General features: G+C 47.5%; 1 protein-coding gene across 1 annotated transcript; it reads left to right on the forward strand.

The window, feature by feature from the left end:
* On the forward strand, positions 1–19,569 carry KLHL26 (kelch like family member 26). Its single transcript, XM_074163834.1, has 3 exons — positions 1–179; positions 12,145–12,327; positions 16,309–19,569. Exons 1-3 carry the CDS (start codon positions 133–135, stop codon positions 17,888–17,890), a joined length of 1,812 nt encoding a protein of 603 aa, XP_074019935.1. The 5' UTR covers positions 1–132; the 3' UTR covers positions 17,891–19,569.
* Positions 19,570–20,120: the final 551 nt, after the last annotated feature.

The raw sequence follows: 20,120 nt of genomic DNA on the forward strand, positions 1-20,120 counted from the left end.
GGGGCGGCGCCAGGCCCGGCGGGAGCAGCGCGGCTCCCCGGTTCCCGCCGCGGGGCCCCGCTCGCTCCTGCGCCTTTAACGCGGCGGCTCCCGCCGCCTCCCAGCTCGGGGCCCGGCGGCGGCGCAGCGAAGATGGCGGAGTCCGGCGGGGCCGAGTTCGCCGCGGAGCGGCCGAGCAGGTGAGCGGGGCCCGGGCGCGGCCTAGGCCGGGGGGTCCGGGCAGGGCCGGGAGCGGGGGGGGGGCCCGGCCCGGCTGGGCCGCGGCGGCGGGCGGGGGCGGCCGGGCCCGGCGGCCGCGGAGCTTCACCGTCTTCCTCCGGCGCCCAAAAGCACCCGTGTATTCATTTATTTTCCTTTTGATTTTTGGCGTTGCCGCTCCCCGGGGGTCCCGGAGAGGCGGAGAGCCCGGCCCGGTGTCCTGAAGGGGGGAGTGGGGGTGTGTGTGTTTCCTGGGCAGGGCCTGGCAGCTGAGGGTTCTCTGAAAGAGAATGCTAATAATTAATAATAACGCTTTCCCAGGTGGAGTTTATGAGGAGGAAGGTAGAGGTTTGAGGGAGGCTCTAAAATAGAGCATATAATCAATCACATCTGGACCCTGCTTGGGTGGGGTTTGTAGAGCTTTGTGGGTTTATAGAGCCACCAGTTTTACAGAGATACCGAGTTTTTGGTGTTTCAGGCCCATTCTGTTGGGCTGTGTTCCCCCAGGCTGTAGACCCCTCCCTGGGTCACCGATCCCTATGGAGTCCCTCAGCCTTTCGAAGGCAGCACGGAGCCAGTGGTGGGTCTCGGGAGGGTGGTCTGGAGGGTGGGTGGTTGGTGCTGGCACCTTTTCCTGGAGGAGTTTTTTGTTCCCAGGGCTTTTCTGTCTGTCCTCATCCAAAAGTTGCTGTGTTGGACAGTGTTCAGAAAGTTGTGTTGTCTGTCTCTGGGATGTTACGCTGTCAACCTGTCACTTTGCTTCAAAGCATCGTTTATCCTCAACTTAACTCTCTCCTGAAATAACCACCCTCTGTGTCACGCCATGGAGGGCGAAGCTCTTACAGCCATTGTTCAGTGCTGGAGAAGCCTGTCTGAATTCTCACCTTATATATATATATTCTTTTTTTTCTAATGACCGCCTGTGTAAACTATATGCTGCACTGCCTGGGGCTTTTCGTTTTATCTCTCTGCACCTCCTTTTTTTTCTTCCCTCTCAGAACAGGAGCAGCAGCACTTCTTTCACACGGGTTTTGGTAGGGCCGCTCGCTCCCCGCTTGGGAGTTTCTCGGTGCTGGGTGTGTAGCAGTGAGAAATGGAAGTAATTTGTTTCAGGGCCATGATAAATCACCCCGACTGGAGCCGCAGCAGTTTTGTTCCCTGAGCTGTAGCTCCATCGTGTTCCCTATCGCCGCGTGTTTATTTTCTTTGTTAATTTTAAAGTAAAGCTCGTTGAGATTTGGATACTGCTTCTTGTTGGTCGTTTAGTCTTCTGTTTTAAAGGATGGATTTATGGGAGAACACAGGGGAGAAACCTGGTGTGGGATGTTGGACGTGCCTCATGGTCTCTATAGAGTGAGAGGAGAATTTCAAGGGCATTCCCTATCAACAAGGATTCCTTGTTAGGTTCTTCCACTTGCGACTTTCTTGCACTTACTGAGTATTTACTCTCTAAGGCAAAAGGACAAAGTCCTCTCTTGCTGTTACACACATGCCATTTCGGTGGTGCACTGTTACTCAAACAGCACGGACAGAATTTCCATCTTTGGAATTGCTACCGCGTGGCTGATGCTGGGTACCCGTAAGTGTGCTGGCTTCCCCAAAGCGAGAAAATTAACTTGTCTGCTGGGGATCCTGTGCTTTCATTTGATAAGGAACACGCTGTGCCAGATGGTATGGACAAAAGGCTTTCAACACACTGATGGCATGAGATAAGGCCGTTGCTGTGCATTGAAAAGCAAACGGCCCAAATCTAGTTTGAAATAAACTTGCTTTTTTTTTTTTTTCCCCCCTCCTTTTCTTTCTTCCTCTATGGATAGGATTTCATGAGTTACAAATGGGTTTCATATTTTACTCCCAGCTCTCGGTGTCATGTGGAGGGAGAGTTTCAGGCTACATAATTCACACTCCTGAAGATACGCTTTGAGACTGGTGAGCGAGTAAGTACAGAGGAAACGGTGAAATCCATCGGTACCCTCGGTACGAGAAACTCTCTGTGCCTCAGACAATGAGGCCTGTGAACTCTGCTGCAGTGTTGGTGAGGTAGGGTGACAAAGATCTAGGAAAAACATCTTTTCAGATGTTGGAGAGGTTGTTACCATTCAGGCCTTGAAGCAGGAATTAATCGGGTTGTCCAGACAAGCTGTTGAGGGGAGCTGCGTGTCTCTCAAATTGGGAATAATCCCTTGAAGACAGGAAGGCAGCCAGGTTGTAGAAACAACTTTCCAAAAACCTCCTTAATACCGTTACACGCTGGTGTGTTTGCTGAAAGTGGTCCCACCTGTCAAAACCAGAAGGAATGGGTGAGGAAGACCTGCAGGTCTTCCTTATCTAAAAGTAATTAAGTCTGGGTTCACATGAAGAGAAAGTCAACCTGAACTCCCCTAACCTTATTCCTTCTGAAGAAAGTGGTGGGAGAGAGAGCAAATCTACGGGAGGATGGAGTAAAACCGCGTCGGGGGAACATAATGATGAGGGCTGGGAGTCTGCCTTACTTTTGTGTTCCTGTAATCTTAGATAGCTTCAGTCTTCAATTAGACCTTGGGTTTTTTTTTTCCCTTTTGAAACTGCTCAAAGTTTAGTTTTGTGTGGTTTCTATGTTCCGTACTCTGCCACATGGCAATTTTGAAACAGATTTAGTTGTTAGATCTGGTAGACGTGGTGTAAATGTTTACACTCTAATTGAATCACTGTAAAAATAACTGCTGCTTTCTTCTCTAACGTTGGGAGACTTCTGAGCTGGAGGTTTTATTAAGACCAAAAGTAAACTTTAGTGATTCTTCAAAGGTTCCTGTCTTACCTTCAAGTGTTGTGTAGCATTAACTGCTTTGTAAGGAAGAGCGTTGCATCACGGGGATGATGGCTAAGGCATCTTTCCCAGTTTTTCATTTATACAGGAGATAAATGCTGAACTTGCACAGAAATCAATTTTTTTTAGGAAAAGCTGTTGCATTTCTGGGGGTCTTGGGTGAATCTGTTCAGGTGATGCAATGAGGGTGGCACAAAGCCTAATTGAGCTGCCCATGGAGCTGGGAAACAAAATGGGATGTTTAAGATGGGCAGAAGCCTGTCAGGAGGTAAGTGCGGAGGATTTAGGTAACGAGGGAAGCGGGCTACGAGCAGCGTAAGAGGCTTTGAGCCTGGAACTGAATTGGAATCGGTGTTACAATGCCAAGCGCTGTGGCAGCTGTTCGCATCTGCTGGAAAACATGATTTTTTTTTTTCAGTTTGCATTAAAGGGATGGTGGGTTTTCCTCCTGTTGTCTGCTCTTTTCATCGTTTTATGTTGTTTTGCCTGAGATGCCTCGCTGCTCCGAGGCAGCAGTGGGGAGGGTGGAGGCACAGGGAGAGGAGAGATGTGCTGCGGGTCACTGCACGCTGTACAGCCTACTCCGCGTGTAACTACTCCTGTCATTTTTATTGCAACACTGCCCAGAGGATGCAATCGGATGCCGCAGAAACAGGCCGAGACAAACGCTGCTCCGAGGACCTCGTAGTCTGAAATTGAAGTTTTTCTAAGTTTTTGCCGAGGCGTGGAGCGAAGAGCCCGGTATGGTTGTGTGGGAGAAGGTCGCAGAGGGATTTGTTTGGTGGGGGGAACTTGCTGCCCTGCTGGGAGCTGGTGGCAGAGCTGAAACGGGCTGTCCCCAGCGGGAACGCCACCCAGCCATTGCTGAGCTGTGACGAGCCGGGAAGTTGAGACAGATCCCAATGGATCTTTGGATGAAGGCGGCCGTAGCTGTGTCACGGATCAGCTTTGCTCCATTTCCGAAGGCGAAAACGCGGTGCTGGAGTGGGTTGGATGGAAGAGTAGGGGTGGAGGGAAGAGCGGGGTGGTATCTAGAAGGCCAGCAGCCAAGGATTGCTTCGGGCTGGGCTGGGTGTCACTTTTGGGGTGGCCTTGGTGGCTCTGCTGTGCTTCCCGACACCACTAGGTGCCTCTCGGCCTTTGCACAGCGGCTCTGCCACGGGTTCTGCCGGGAGAGGTGTGCAGGGGATGGCGGGCGCAGAAAATACCCGCTGTGGCTTCTGGCTGCTAAAAACCACCACGCTGGTGTGTTGTAAAAGGATGGTTCTGCTTTTTGCATACTTTATTTATTATTATTTTTTTTTGATCTGGCATCGCTGGAGTTTTTCCTTTTTTCTAGAGCCAGGGGTTGGCAGGGTTTGACCGTGAGGGCATATGGTGGGGGGAAATGTGGAACTGTTTAAGGCAGCGCTGTCAGCAGGAGTATCGAGTGTATGAAGAGCTGTATTTAGCCATGTACCGTGGATACACAGGCAAATTTTACGTGGTGTAAAATCCACCATCCTTCTGGGGGTCCTTGTGTGGCCGGCAGAGCTCGGGAGCAGGGGAGGGCAGCTGATTTCTTCATTGCTGTGATACTGCCTGTGGCTGCCGGAGTAATTTATATGCTCAGAGTGATTTTTATATTTGCTCAGTTTGTTCTTGGCTCAGCGGGATTAGGTTTGGGGCTGACAAGAATATAATCACGGTAGAATTTGGGGGGTGGGGTAGTAGTATCTTCTTGTTCTCGGTCACTGGAAAAACACAGGTTGGGATGGTGGAACAGCAAAGTGGTGGTAGCGATGGGTAAATGTGTGTCACTGCTGCCGGAGGGGGTTTGGGGCAGGACTGAGGGTGCCCCAGGAAAATCCTCATACAGAACAAGATCCTCTGTGCTAGCTCTGGATATAGACAGAGAGAAAAGAAATGGCAGATCCTGCTAAATGGTCTTCTCAGCCTGATGTTTTGTGCCCCTTCATGACCCCAGTGCTACCAGTGGGCAAATTTGGGCTCCCGGAGCCCTCACCTGAGAGTTGCATTGGCCACTTTGGTCGCTGAATGAAGAGGACCAAAGTGCTTTTTGCATTTGTCCCTGCACCAGCATAAAGATGTCTCTGGCTCTGTGACAGAAACATTTTTAAGAATCTTGTTCTTTCTTTTTCTCCGTCCCCCCCCAATTTGTCCTGGGTACAGCACGTACTGCCCAGTCCCTCACGTTGAAACTCCATGAGGTGGCACAGAGTTTAATGTGTTCAGATATTTCACCCTCCGCTTTTTTTTTTTTCTTGTTCCGTGCTCCAATGCTCTGTTTTACCAGGCCAGCCAGCTTTTTGACAGACATCCAGTTTTATTAGTGCTTTTAGCAGAAACCAAAATCCCACCTCCTTTGGCTTGCGAACAACCTACCGATTGAAGCCTGGGAGCAGAATGTATTTGTGTGTGTGTGTGTGTGTGTCTGCTGGGCCCTGTGTGAGTCCAGCTCTGGGGGGGGGGGAAAGAAAGAAAAACAGAGATTTGGAAATGTGTCTGGGACTTCTCAGGGGAGAAAAAATAATATTAAAACAATATAATAATGATTGAAAAGCCTTTTGCTTCAATTTGCTGCCTTACCTTTGGGTTCCAGCTCGGGAGGAGTAGGATGCGGATAAGCAAATAAGGGGATCAGTAGGGCCTGGTTCAGAAAGCATTTAAAAATTGAAACATTAAGGTACCTCCTGGCTTCTGTGAAATATGTCTTTAATTGCTGTTTTCACTAACTGCGAGGCTGAATCAGGCGTGGGTTGTCCGGCAGTGGAGAGCGTGGGAGCCCAGCGGTGCCCAGTCCCGTCCCAGCAGCGCCCAGTCCATCTTTTGAGACCTCAGTTTGCTCTTTGTGAGAGGCACGAGCCTCTTGGGTCCCTGTAATACAAATTTAAAAAAGCTTGGTTTGTTGGGCTTTGTTCTGTTTTAAAATAGTGAATGTTACTTGTTCTCCCTTGGCCAAATGTTAACTTTCCTTAAATTTTGAAGTGTAAAAGACCGAAGAGAGACTTTTCAAACTTCACCATTCACCTTCAGGCATTTTACAGAAGACCATTCTTTTTCTCACAAAGTATTACTCCTTCTAAAACTCAGAGCGATTTATAATCTCTTTACTTGAGCACTGCAAATTGCGAGTCATTTCTAAATAGAGATAGTAGTTTCAGGCTTTCTGCTTGTATTTGTTGCCTTTGATGCAGGAGAGGGTGTCGGGAGAGGGAAATGAGTGGAGGCAGAGGAGAGAAACCGGAGAAATTAAGGGAAGGAGGTAGAAAAGGGAACAAAGAAATTGATTAAATCATTTTGCTCGCTTATCTTTCCTGAGGATGATTATTTTTCTCTGGAAAACCTCCCCTTTGTTTGATGTGTTATTATTTAATTAGTTGCTGATCATTAAGTGCTTATTGTTGGTGCTAATTTGGACAGGGAAGCGGTGGTAGATGATGTTTCTGATGGGGTGCTGGTGACGGTCTTGCTGCTGGGAGCGTAAGTAGGTTAACAGGGCAGGTATTTTTAAGTCTCATCGCCTGGCAGCATCTAATCTTGCACCCAAACTTCAAGGAAACCCCTCGATGCCTTTTCATAGGGGGGTGCAAAGGCCACGGGAGCGTTGTCCGAAAGTCCCGACAAGAGTCTGAGAAACAGCAAATCTGCAGTAAAGGGTTTAGCCTTTTTGCCCTAATGTAACATTTGTGTGTGTGAGGTGCTGAAAACTCATTTTCATCATTTGGGCATGTGATATAAAGCCTCAGGATCTGAAATATTATGGTAACCATGGCTACCAGTGACTTATCTGAGGGAGTTTGACTTTTGTTTTGATTTTAAGTGTCTTAATTGTAGTTTAAAAATCAGAATCTGAATGTGTTTTTTACTTAGGCACGAAACTAAAGGCATTAAATGATTTGCATTATTAAAATATCTATAATGCTGCCTTTCAAAGGTCCTTAATATTCATACCCTACGTTCTAAATAAAGTTACTGTTCAGCTTTATGTTAGTTCTGCTGCTCTCGCCATAAATTTCTCGCAGGCTTCAGTGCTCAGAAGGTGCCTCGCTGGCTATTTTGCAATCCCAGGTCTTTTGTTTATCCGCAGAAAAGCCGTGGCACCACGTACTCGATGCATGCGAACACACACACACTCTCTCTGCTGCCTTTCCTCCCTCCTCTCCTGTACCCCAGCCATGCCCTGCGGGCTCCTACCTTTAGAGCTTGTGTTTGCTGGAGAATCTGGCTCTTGGAAGTTTGCCCTGCTTAGAAATCTTGCCAACACCCCTCGAGTTTCTCCGGTATGAAAAATTACCGAGCACCACCTGCCCAGAGAGTGGGAAAACGTGGGTGGATATTAGCAAGGATGCTGAACTGGGATGCAGAGGGAGCCTTGCTAGCGCTGAACTATCCCTCCTTGGGAGGAGGACCATGTTAGGAAAGAAGAGGAGGAAGATGACAGGCAGTTGTGTAGCAAAAGATTTTTCTTATTTAATTCAATCACTGAAACGTTATAATCTGGCCGGGTTTAATTCTCTCCATTTGTGCTTGTGCAGTAGTTGCAAACATGCTGAAATATGAACTCATGCTTGGTAAGCCTTTAATTCCAGCTTTGATGTTTTTAATCATCAGTACAGATTTGGTAAAAATGATTCATTAGCCTGAAACGCATCTTGGATTACACGTGACGTTGTGGAGAATCGAGGAGGCAGAGACAGGGGACGCTTGTTCTTCGGGATGTTCTTTGTGCCTTATCTGAACTGATTCTTGAAGAATGGCCCTGAAATATCTCTCAGGCTGTCAGCTTTAGAGGCCTCTTGGGCGTCCAGATGCCTCCTTGCCGCATCTGTTTCTGGTCAAAAAACTCAAGCAGTCCTTGCTCGGAAAGGTGTGGGCTAAGGATGTGGTCAGCCTGCTCGGGGCAAGGATGAGCACGTGGCCGAGCTCCTGCAATAGGTGCAGGAGGAGAATTTCTGGGTTGTTTGCCTTCCCTGCCCGCTGTCTGCCTGGAACTGCTCCCTTAACCCTTGCTGTAACGTTTTCACAAGCGTTTGCATGGTTTTGGGTTGATTTTCGCCCATGCTATGGTCGCATAAACCATGGTGAACTCTGTCCTGCAGTGACTGGAGAGGATTGAAAGCAATCTGGCTTCCGAACAGCGGCTTGGAGACAAATCCTCAATCCCATTACTTGTTCCCTGGCAGTCCTGTTTTGAAAATCGGGTACCAGTGATGTTATCGGAGTCTTTGAGGCTGCTGCCCAAAACGGATCCCTCTTCTGCATCAACGTGTCTATTGAATTCCAGCTGCCCCCACCATTCGTGCTGTGAACACAGTCACATGAATATAAAGATGCCTTTCACCGCTCCAACCATTTCCATATGGAAAGTGGGATTTCTGTTCCTCTAAAGTCACCATTATACCAATATATTCATTTTAGAGGCCCTGATCGTGTAAACATTGTCAGATCCCCTTGCAGGTCACTGTGGGATGTGCTGTGGAAGTGCTGCTTGATGTGAATGTGATTTTATTTTTTTTTTATGCTTTACATTTTTTTTTCAAAGGATAAATTTGAGTGGGTGCAGCCGGGCACACTTGACCCTGCTCTGGGCTAACGTGCTCGGTCCCTGCTGAAGGATGCTCTGGCCACAGAGACCTCTGCAAAGCTCTGCGACAGGGGAAGGACATCCCTCAGTGCCGTTCCTTTTGAAAACAAAGAGGGGGAAAAAAAAGAAGAAAATTCCAGAAGCTCTCCAGCCCTGCATCCATCAGAAAGGGAAGGGGGAAGGAGCGGAATAAACACTTTCTCACCATTGTGTGATGAAAGGCTTTTATCTTGAAGGCACGTTCTGAACTGCTGAGGAGTAGACGCAACTCTTCCCAAGTTTGTCCGCGAGGCTGTTTCTTCTGTAACAAATTGTTAAGCAACAAGTACACGGCATATTCAGATCCCCCGTGAGATATAGGGATGGCCTCACAAAGGCACTTTCAGATGTTCAAGGCTTCCTTTTGTGCCTTCCTGACATCCAGCCGCTGCCTCTCCTCTTCCTCTCCTCCTGATGCGGCGGAAGGCAAGGACGTGCCCGTGCTACGGCAGCCAGCTCTGAGCCAAACCTGCTTTTATTGCAAATCCCTTTTTACCCCCAGCCCTGCAAGCAGCATTTGGTGCTGGTTTCTCCCTGCTTTTGTTTTTTTTTTTTTTTTTTTTCCTAAAGTCTCTTATTTAATTTCTCATGCTTTGTGTGGCTTTTATTTTGCTTCCAGCTTATGTGTTTCTTCTAAACTGGATGTTATCAGTGTTTCTCTTACTGTTTGGGTCTGTTTTGTCTTTTTTTCCCCCCCGGAGGATTGTGTAATCATTGGATCCTTTTATTCCATACCTGTAAGTAGACAATGGAACTAGTACAGGGAGTTTTTCAGGAGTAAGTTCACAATTACCTCCTGAAATGAATCGCATGTGCAAACACATTTATTTCCAGCACAGAAACATCTACCTGCCCAGATTTAGTCTTCCATCTATTTTAAACTTACAGGCTGGTTCTTAACAGTGCCTCTAAAAGTTAATTGAGAAAAAAGGAAAAGAGGAGGAATGTTTGCTCAGGTAAAGCTTGTTGTTTGAAGAGGCGCCCGCACTGGGAGCGTTGTGGATATAGTGAAAGCGATCCTAGATGGATAAGCCCTTAGGCTGGGAAAAGGAATATTTAAAATTGGTATGAAAAGAGAAAAAAAAACAAAAAAACCCAAACAAACAAACAAAAAAAAACCTCAACAAAACCCAAAACCCAAAACACTGAAGAAAATTCCCATGAGAAGAATCCGGCAGGAGATCGAGTCTAATGAAGTTATGGCAGACTCGGGAGTTCCCATCTCCCAGATGAGCCGCTGGAGGTCTCTGTGTGTTTCACCTGTCCAGTGTGAAGCAAAATGGGTTTGCTGGGTGAACGATAGCCGTGTTCAGAGGCGAGATCGTTTCCTTGCCTGTGCTCGATGTTTCCTCCAGTGAATCCAAGCCATTGTTCCAGAGAGGAGAGTAAAATGAGTTTGACGTGATGAATATTCATGCACTCTCTCCCTCCAATCTCCTTCCCCTTTCACCATGGGAAGAGCTGGAGTGGATAAACGTTTCTTGGCTCATGGAGTAATGGATAAAGGTCTTGTCAGCAAGTGACTTTTTGCTAATCCTTGTTATTGTAGGAAGGATGTTGTAGCTGGACTCCGCTCTCTGAACTAAGACTTTTTAGTGTGCTTTGACTCTAAGGTAGGAATTTCAGATCTGTGGGGCAGGAAGCCCAGCTGACCGGTATCACTCATCCCAGTAGGAACACGTATGAATTTGGGGGCGCGTTCCCAAACCTGAGGAGTTTTGAAACAGGCTGCAAAGATTTGCAATCTGCATCCTGCAGCATCCCAAAGAGCTCCAGAGCTCCTTGCAGGAGGCGGCTGCCCTCGCCGCGCTCTGATGAACATCACAGATTTCCCCTCCCTCGCCTCTGCTGTAAAAGCCTGCAGGAAATTGCAATGCGATAAGTTGGGCAAGTAGCAAGTCCTGTCCATTGTTCCTTATTGTTCCAGGATTGTTTACATCCCCTTTTTTTGTTATCCCATCTCCCTGACTCTTCTCTGACCTTGCTGACTTGTTTCGTCCATTGTGTGTGGCTTTTGTTGTTGTTTAGGTAGTGAATGCTTAGGGACAGTTGTTAGCAAAGGATGGGATTATACAGCCCCCAGCACACCGGGACCTAGTTTCTGTACTATTTTTTTGGCTTTGTTGCTATTCTACCTAAATAATAATAATAATAATACCCTTTAAACACAGTACTAAGCGCTTGGGAGCAGGTAATGCAGCTTTCCACACTCTGTATGATCTGCTTGGGATTTTTTATATCACACTTCCATAAAATATTTCTTAAAATGCAGAGACCAAGTAGCAGGATACCTCTGAAAACATAAACCCCGTCCTCGATACTGGCCACAGAATCATAGAATTGCCTGGGTTGGAAGGGACCTTTAAGATCATCTAGTCCAACCATCAGCCTAACTCTGATAAAAGCCATCACTAAACCGTGTCTCTAAGCACTATGTCAACCTGGCTTTTAAATCCCTCCAGGGATGGTGCCTCAGCCACTTCCCTGGGCAGCCCATTCCAATGCTTAATGACCCTTTCTGTGTAAACATTTTTCCTAATATCCAATCTGAACCTCCCCTGGAGCAACTTGAGGCCTGCTCCTGGTGAGTGTTTTCTTCCCAGAAGGACTCGCATCTTGATCCTGAAAAGTAGTTCAGGGTTGGATTAAATTTCCAAATGAATTTAGGATTTCACGCTTCCGTTGACCTGAGTGGATCCCGTTTGGAGGGCAGGGCGTGTTGGCTCAGGAAATCTGCAGCACAATTGTAGTTATTTTGGGAGGAGCACAGAGCGGCTAATAGTCTTTTCCACTGGTGGTGAGATACCGCTGATGTTCACCTCCGCATGCGGCCGTCTCACTGACAAGTGCATCTGAGGCCAAGTGAATGCAAGACTGATGCTCTCTGCGCTGGGGAACACGTGCGAGAGGCACTGGGAAAACCAAAGAAATATTTAAACTGGGAGGGGAGTGTTTACAGCACAGTTCAAACAGTTGACGTTATTTAGAGCGGCCAGCGCTATGTAATATTTTTTGCTTTTGCTCTTCTCATGAGGGTCGGGCATAAGGAAAGGATCAAACGGGGCGAGCAGGGCCGTCCTTGGCCGGTCCGGAGTATCTCACAGCTGCACTCGGGATAGGTGGTGAGAAGAATAAGAGAGTGTGACTCAGTCTTGTGGTTGAAGTCAAGGTCAGGGTTGACTCGGGGGTAGTTGTTGTGTGGGGACACCAACGTTCGTTGGAGACGTTGGCCCCGTTAGCTGGTGTTTGGATGGTCTCTGAAGCCCGTGTGTGCTGCAGCGCGATGGGCTGTTGGTGGTGCGAAAGTATAATTTAAAAATTTGGAAGTCTCTTTTGCGTTGGGAGAAGGGAATACAAGTGAGGTACTGATGTCATGATGTTCTGTGTGGCTGTCGAGCTGGGAATTCGCGTTCAAACTGCTTCATGTTACAGTATCTTCCCCAGCATGCTTTGTAGGTAATACCACATATTGTTTTAATTTAAAACCAGCCTGTCTCTCTTGTTCTGTTTTTAGCATGGCTGACAAGAACAGCACCCTGAAATGCACGTTCTCTGCTCCTGGCCACAGCACCACTCTACTGCAGGGACTGGCCTCGCTCCGAGCTCAGGCTCAGCTGCTTGATGTCATCCTCACTATAAATAATGAAGTGTTTCAGGTTCATAAAGTTGTCTTGGCTGCCTGCAGTGACTATTTCAGGTGAGAATCCGATAGGGAAGCAGGCATTATTTTTTTTAACCTTTCCCATTGGTTTTTCTGTTTCCCAGACCTACCTCCTCACCCCAACCCTCCCACCACATGCCAAAATCACACCCAGGCACAGCCCTCCGGAGGGATGGTTTGCCCCACGGATGCCGGTGGGGCTACCTGCAGGAATCTAGAGGCTGGGAAGGCAGTCCCTCTGTGCACGGATGAGGTTTGTTCCACTATGGCTGCTGGGCCAAGAGGCAAGTTCAAGCCCAGGTCTTGAACCCACCTCTGTGCTCTGAAGGAAACAGGCTTCTGCCCTGGAGCTACTCGAGCTGATTGTGAAGAGGCAGCGAGGGCTCTGCAGTGAGTCATCCCATTGATGGTGCCCATTGTAAATACACTCGTGTTATCTTTAAATACCAGGAATCTGTCTCCAGCACAGGCTGAAGAGTACGAAGCATTTTGTGTGCCAATTCCCCAGACCCCGCCCTGAGAGATAGGGGAGAATCGTCCCATCTTGTGTGGGTAGAAAACTGAAGCATGGAGATGAGTTTTCCCAGCCAAATTAATGCAGAATGAGCTAATTGCAGAGCAGAAAACTCAGGCTTAAGCGAAAGTATGTATTCATCTTGCCTCTGTCAAACTCCTTTGTAATGGTTCTCTGACTTGGAAGGACTTTTGAGTTAGGGATCTTTTCCGGCAGCACCAGGAAGTCAAGCGAGGGACACGTTGGAGGCAATGGGTGTAGGGGAGGTTCAAAACAACAGAGAACTCGACCTGAGCGTTGTTCCAGACTGCAGGACGTGGCAAGTGAAGGGTGGAGAAGGGCTGTCCGGAGGGGTTTGCAGTCCCTTGATGTGTAGGTTCCTTCCTGACCCACACAGATGCGTTTGCTGAGCAGGTAGTCGACAGCCAGGGACTTCATTGTCCCCAGGCGTACCTCCTGGATCCCTTTACCCATTTCTTGAGCTGCTCCGTCGATGTCTGTCTTGTGTACTCACATATTTTCTAGGCTGTTCCCTTCTCTCTCCCTTTGGTAACATAAACCTTCCAAGCTTATCACTCTCCCTAACAGGCATGCAATTAATGATGGAGCTGATCTCCCACTAAATGCTAATAGCACTATTTGTATTCATAAATGCTGTATGCAGTGCCACTGCTAGTGTGTTTTCACTGTCGAAATATAATTGCTGAGTAGGTTTCTTGTTATAACTTCTGTGGTGCTAAGGAAGGTTGTCCTGGGGAACAATGGCAGAATAATCTAGCTTTTGAAAATACTCTGTTTTTATGCAGAAGGGGGGAGGGAAAAGAGTGAAATCGAAGCATTTATATAATCAGCTGTTTAGAACCATAACACTTTTCAAAGGAATCGCATTCTATTTGATGATTTGTCTTCATCACGGCAACAATAATGCTTTTTTTCTTTCCTTCTGCACGTTCGGCTCTGTGTGGCTAACGCAGGAGCACACATATGTCTGCGTGTCCTCTGGGGCACGGGATCAGGGCTGTTCAGTGACATGGGATATGGAGGGGATTTCAGCAGAGTGCTCTCATTTGCTACACGGACACGTAATTGCCAGCAGTATTCCTGGTCACTCGGTTACAGAAAGCTGATTTCATATACAGATATTTCCTTATTTAGGTCATTTAGGATTTCTTGGGTTTGTGCTGGATGGCAGCGAGTTTTTTAGCCTGGTTTGGACGGGAAATTTGGAACTCCTCTCTTTTGACAGCGTTCCCAAGATATTCCTTTATTCCTATGTTGATGCAGAAGAGCAGGGTCCGTTCAGCATTTTTGGGGACTAACTTGCACCTTAGAGTCACTGCAGCTTCTTAGGGTGGCTCTAATGACACCGTGCCCCTCACAGGGAATTTACCTTTCTGGTGGGAAACAGTAGGTTATCGATGGTGGAAAAACCAGCCCCAAATGTGCAGGCAGCTGCCAGCAGTCGAAAAGCTCTTTTGTAGGACGGTCTGTGGCCTTGCTGTGATGTGTGCGGCAGCAGACGGTGAAACTCCACGTCCCCCTTCCTCCAGCAACCTGTTTTGGCTTTGGCTTCCCCAGAACTGCTCTGCTACTGCTTGTTGAACACTACAGAGCGCAAACCTTTGCCCCCGAGCTACCCATATATAATAAAAGCTGCTGAAATTTAATGTAAATGTATTAAAAAAACAAAAAAAAAAAAACAAAAAAAAAAACACCAAACAATCAAATATGCAGTTATGTCCCCATCACGCCCACAGGCCCCGGAGCTGGGAAAAGCAGCACCGCTCTAGAAGAGCGCTTTACGAGATGTCTCTGCGCAGTCCTTGGCGTGGTATGTGCTTCCTGTGGAATTTAGAAGCCTCCCAAGGAGGTGATCTAGGGCCTAATCTCTGCGTGGCCTGGTCAACTGATGTGCTTGCAGCTGTGCTGTAACAAAATCTTTTATTTTTTTTTTCCTATTTTTTTCTTTAATTGCCTGTTAGCCCCCTGCCGTCGTACTGCAACATGACAGACATTTTTCTGAAGTGGCTGCAACTCTTGTTTTCTTAAGGCGTTGGGAATGAACCTTGGAGGGGAGGTTTTGTTGTCATGACCAAAGCTGTTCAAGGAGGCTGAGGGGAGACCTTCTCGCTCTCTACAATTCCCTGAAAGGAGGGTGTAGCCAGGGGGGGTCGGTCTCTTCTCCCAAGTCACAGGCGATGGGACAAGAGGAAGTGGCCTCAAGTTGCGCCGGGGGAGGTTCAGATTGGATATTTGGAAAAATTTTGACACGGAAAGGGTTATTAAGCGTTGGAATGGGCTGCCCAGGGAAGTGGTTGAGGCACCATCCCTGGAGGTATTTAAAAGCCGGGTTGACATAGTGCTTAGAGACATGGTTTAGTGATGGTTTTTATCAGAGTTAGGTTGATGGTTGGACTAGATGATCTTAAAGGTCCCTTCCAACCCAGCCAATTCTATGATTCTGTGTCGCATCTGCATTACTGAAGCCATTTTGTAGGTAGCCTATGATATAACAGGCTAACTGATATCTTTGCCTAAATGCGGTGCTGCAGACAAGCTCAGGGGATCACAGAATCACAGAATCTTCATGGTTGGAAGGGACCTGTGAGATCATCGAGTCCAACCACAAAAAAAAAACCCAAAACAAAACAAAAAAACCCACCAAAATAACCAACCAACCAACCAAAAAAAAAACCCCACACACAACACCCATCCACAAACAGACACAAACCAACAATCTCGGGCACTAGAGCATGCCCTGAAGTGCCATGTCTACATGTTTCTTAAATACCTCCAGGGATGGCGACTCCACCACCTCCCTGGGCAGGCTGTTCCAGTCCCTGACCACTCTCTCAGTAAAGTAATTCTTCCTGATATCTAATCTAAACCTCCCCTGCCGCAACCTCAGACCATTTCCTCTGGTCCTGTCATTATTCCCTTGGGAGAAGAGGCCAACACCCACCTCTCTACACCCTCCTTTCAGGGAGTTGTAGAGGGCAATGAGGTCCCCCCTCAGCTTCCTCTTCGCCAAACGAAACATGCCAAATCACAGACCTCCCAAACATGGGTGTCTTCCAAAGTGCGTTCTTTCTTTGTGCTCCAAACCCTGCATAGTTAAACTCTTCAGGGTGTGGTTACCAGTCTCCGCTGGTGCACATCCCGTTGCATCCTTTGGTTGTTGAATGTCATGGATTTGTTGGTGTCCACCGTTCTGTGCTCCCTGCTCTGGTAGCTCTACCTGCTTCTTGAAGCTTTGTCCCGTGGTCCAGGTCTTCATGGCTGAATGTCACTTCTTAGTGCACTGTTTATGTGAGCTTTATGTAAGTCATTGCATCCTCTCGTTTCTCCTGCCTTTTAGAGATTTAGCCTTGATTTATTCTCCCCCTTCCCCATCCTCTCTTAGAGAATCAGTACGTTTGAAAAAAATAAAATTCTGAAGTGATACATCATTTTACATGTATTTAAAGGGGGGGAATTTTTTTGTTTGTGTTTTTGACCTCCAGGGCCATGTTCACGGGTGGGATGAGAGAAGCCAGCCAAGATGTGATCGAACTGAAAGGTGTGTCTGCAAAAGGACTGAAACACATAATAGACTTTGCCTACAGCGCTGAAGTGACTCTTGATCTTGACTGCATTCAGGATGTGCTGGGAGCTGCTGTCTTCCTCCAGATGGTGCCTGTTGTGGAGCTCTGCGAAGAATTTCTGAAGTCTGCCATGAGCGTAGAAACGTGTCTCAATATCGGGCAGATGGCCACCACCTTTAGCCTCGCATCCTTGAAGGAATCGGTAGATGCATTCACTTTTAGGCATTTCCTCCAGATCTCCGAGGAAGAGGATTTCCTCCACCTGCCTCTGGAGCGCCTTGTTTTCTTCTTGCAGAGCAATAAGCTGAAAAGCTGCAGTGAAATAGATCTCTTCCGTGCTGCCGTCCGCTGGCTGCAGTATGACCCGACGCGCCGTGCCAATGCCAGCCAGGTGCTCTGCCACATCCGTTTCCCACTCATGAAGTCCTCGGAGCTGGTGGACAGTGTCCAGACCTTGGACATCATGGTGGAAGACGTCTTGTGCCGCCAGTATTTGCTGGAAGCCTTCAACTACCAGATCCTGCCCTTCCGTCAACACGAGATGCAGTCCCCTCGGACCACCATCCGCTCGGATGTCCTGTCCCTCATCACCTTCGGTGGCACTCCCTACACCGACAACGACCGCACGGTGAGCTGTAAAGTCTACTACCTGCCGGATGCCAGCGGGCGCCAGTTCAAGGAGCTGACGGAGATGGAGGTGGGCAGCAGCCACTCCTGCGTGGCCGTGCTCGACAACTTTGTCTACATCGTAGGAGGGCAGCACCTGCAGTACCGCAGCGGCGAGGGAGCCGTGGATATCTGCTACCGTTACGATCCCCATCTGAACCAGTGGCTGCGCATCCAGGCCATGCAGGAGAGCAGGATCCAGTTCCAACTCAACGTTCTCCACGGCATGGTGTACGCCACCGGTGGGAGGAACCGCTCGGGGAGCTTGGCCTCCGTAGAGAAGTATTGCCCCAAAAATAACGAGTGGACTTACGTGTGCTCCCTGAAACGCAGGACGTGGGGACACGCTGGAGCCACGGTAGGAGACAAATTGTACATATCAGGTGGGTACGGCATTTCGGTGGAAGACAAAAAAGCCCTGCACTGTTACGACCCCGCCGTGGATCAGTGGGAGTTTAAAACCCCAATGAATGAGCCCAGAGTTCTGCACGCCATGGTCAGTGCAAATAATAGGATTTACGCCCTGGGCGGCCGCATGGACCACGTTGACCGTTGTTTTGATGTTTTGGCTGTGGAATATTACGTGCCTGAAACGGACCAGTGGACAACGGTGAGCCCGATGCGCGCAGGTCAGTCGGAAGCTGGCTGTTGTTTGCTAGAAAAAAAGATTTATATCGTAGGAGGGTACAATTGGCATCTGAACAATGTCACCAGCATCGTGCAGGTGTATAACACAGAAACCGATGAATGGGAAAGGGACCTTCATTTCCCGGAGTCTTTTGCCGGGATAGCGTGCGCTCCTGTTATACTCCCGCAGGTAATGACCCAGAGATAACTACGCACGACCGCGGCGGCCCTTGAAGTGGCCTCGTGTTGCATGTTACCAGGATGCCGTGTTGTTTCTTCGTGGTTTGCAAATGGTATTGTGCATTTTGGGGGTGAGGGAAAGAGAAAAAGAGCTTGCGTTCCCTCCTCCGTAAAGTCCCTCCTCCTCCCATGTAGTGTTCTGGCAAGCGCGTTTCAGCAGGAGCACTTGTCAGCTAGTTAGACTTAACAGATGTTACAGCTGGAAAAAGCTTTTCTCTTTTTTCTCTTTTCTTTTTTGATGGGGGGGGGGGGGTGGGTGGGTGCATTTTGCCAACTTTTCATATTTTTAACGATGTTACACATGGCAAACATTGACAGCTCAGGAGTAACTCAGTACTGTGGTATGTTCAAAAGAGTTCAGGTGTGATTTTTACGAACAGCTTCAAAAAAAAACAAACAAACAAAAAACCCAACCAAAACCCATTGTATGTCGCTTTGTTGTTTTTTAGCAAACAAAAAGAACCAAAACCTGTATAACACACTGACCTCCAGAAGCAATAAAGGGACAGTGGGAGCTGGGAGAGCTCAGGTGCTTGGATCGTGAAAGCATATTCTTGATTTTCAAAGGTGACTTCTTTTTTTTAACCCTTCCTAAAAGAGGAATTATCCCTGCACACCTCTGGTCTCCGTTGGTTCTTCATTTTGGATGACACTGCAATTCCCAGTTCTCTTCCTTACTCGCCCCAGACAGCAGCACAATACTGCAGGCCAGAAATTCTCCCTTAACCGGGGCATCCAGAGTTCACAACACTAAAGCCATGTCGATAGCTTGATTACAAATAAAGGGGCATGATTATTTATTTTTTCTTTTTTATAACTGCCAAAACCGTCTTGGCTTCACTGGCAATAAGAGCTCTGCAGCTCTTGCTCCGGGCTGACCCTGGGGAGCAGAGAGCACCCGGGGGGGTCTGGGTTAGGACCCCGCGGCCTCTGCCTTTCCCACGGCTCCATGAAGGCACCTTCACCCAAACTCTTCTCGTACGGGGAAGGAGGTGGGTGCTACTTGTTCATAGGCTTGAAGGTTTTCTCCTTTGGCTTGTAAATAAGGTACTCGGCATCATAATCTGACGCAAGTCGAAATGGAATGGGTTTTTTATTGTTGTTGCCAGTAAATATTTCAAATCAAGAGATTAATTTTAAGATGACTGTCGTTTTTTGTAAAAATCCGTGTTTACTGCACAGAATACTGTTACTTCCTGAACTTTCCTTTCCTCCAAGCCATTTTTTTTCTAATTAATTAGACTGATTAATGAATTGAAAGTTTCTCCTTTTATCAGGTATTCTGTTTCAAGGGCTTTGTTTTGTATCTGTGTCAGTTTGATTTCGATGTATGCACTCCTCTTTTCAGAGAAACCGTTGCATTCTGCTGTTAAATAAATACCCTGCTGTAACCTTTAGACACAGTATATAATGTCTGTTTTGCTAATGAATCCTTGACCAGGTCTGTGTAAAGCATGAACTCCATACCTCAAGATTCGCTGAAAGATATTTTTTTCCTCTAATAATGAAAATCAAAGCACCTTTGGATGCGATACGGGGAGGGCACACGCGCCTCCATCAAGCTCTTTGTTCGAAATTTTAGATGGAATGATACACAGTTTCATCTCTTCCTATCTTATTTGTTGGTTTGCCAATAATAAATTAATGAAAAGTACTTGTTGGTGTATCGTATGCTGAAGTCGGTGGGCAAGCTCCGCTTTCTAGCTCTTTAGGCGGTTAATTTTCTCCATTCACTGCTCATTTGGGCTGGCATGGAAGCTCCAAACGCTGCAGAACAGGCTTGGCAGATAACGAGCCAGTTTTGAAAGGATGAAATGTAACTCGATACAAGCTTCAAAGTTACAAAATAATGGATTTTCTTTTTTTTTAATGCTTCCATATGTTTATGACAAGGGCACTTTCTTAGGTTGGTAACAAATGGAAGGTTACTCGCTCTCCTATTTGCGGAATATGATTAATCCTCTTAAGAGTGTGTCATTCCTTCATCCTTGCTTTCCTAAAATACTTAAGTAGTAGTCTCTATTTTATTTAAATTTTTCTACTAAAAGGATTTCTGTGGCAGCAGTTGATGGGTTGGGTGTTCTCTGATAACTTGAGTTCTTCTGAATGTGCAGCCGTAGCGTTCATCAGCCCCACCACGGCAGGTGACTGGAGAACCCACGCGATGGCCATTGCTGGCATCTCTTCGTAAGGAAATC

The sequence above is a fragment of the Numenius arquata genome, chromosome 25, assembly GCF_964106895.1.
Source record: "Numenius arquata chromosome 25, bNumArq3.hap1.1, whole genome shotgun sequence".
Classification (NCBI taxonomy): domain Eukaryota; kingdom Metazoa; phylum Chordata; class Aves; order Charadriiformes; family Scolopacidae; genus Numenius; species Numenius arquata.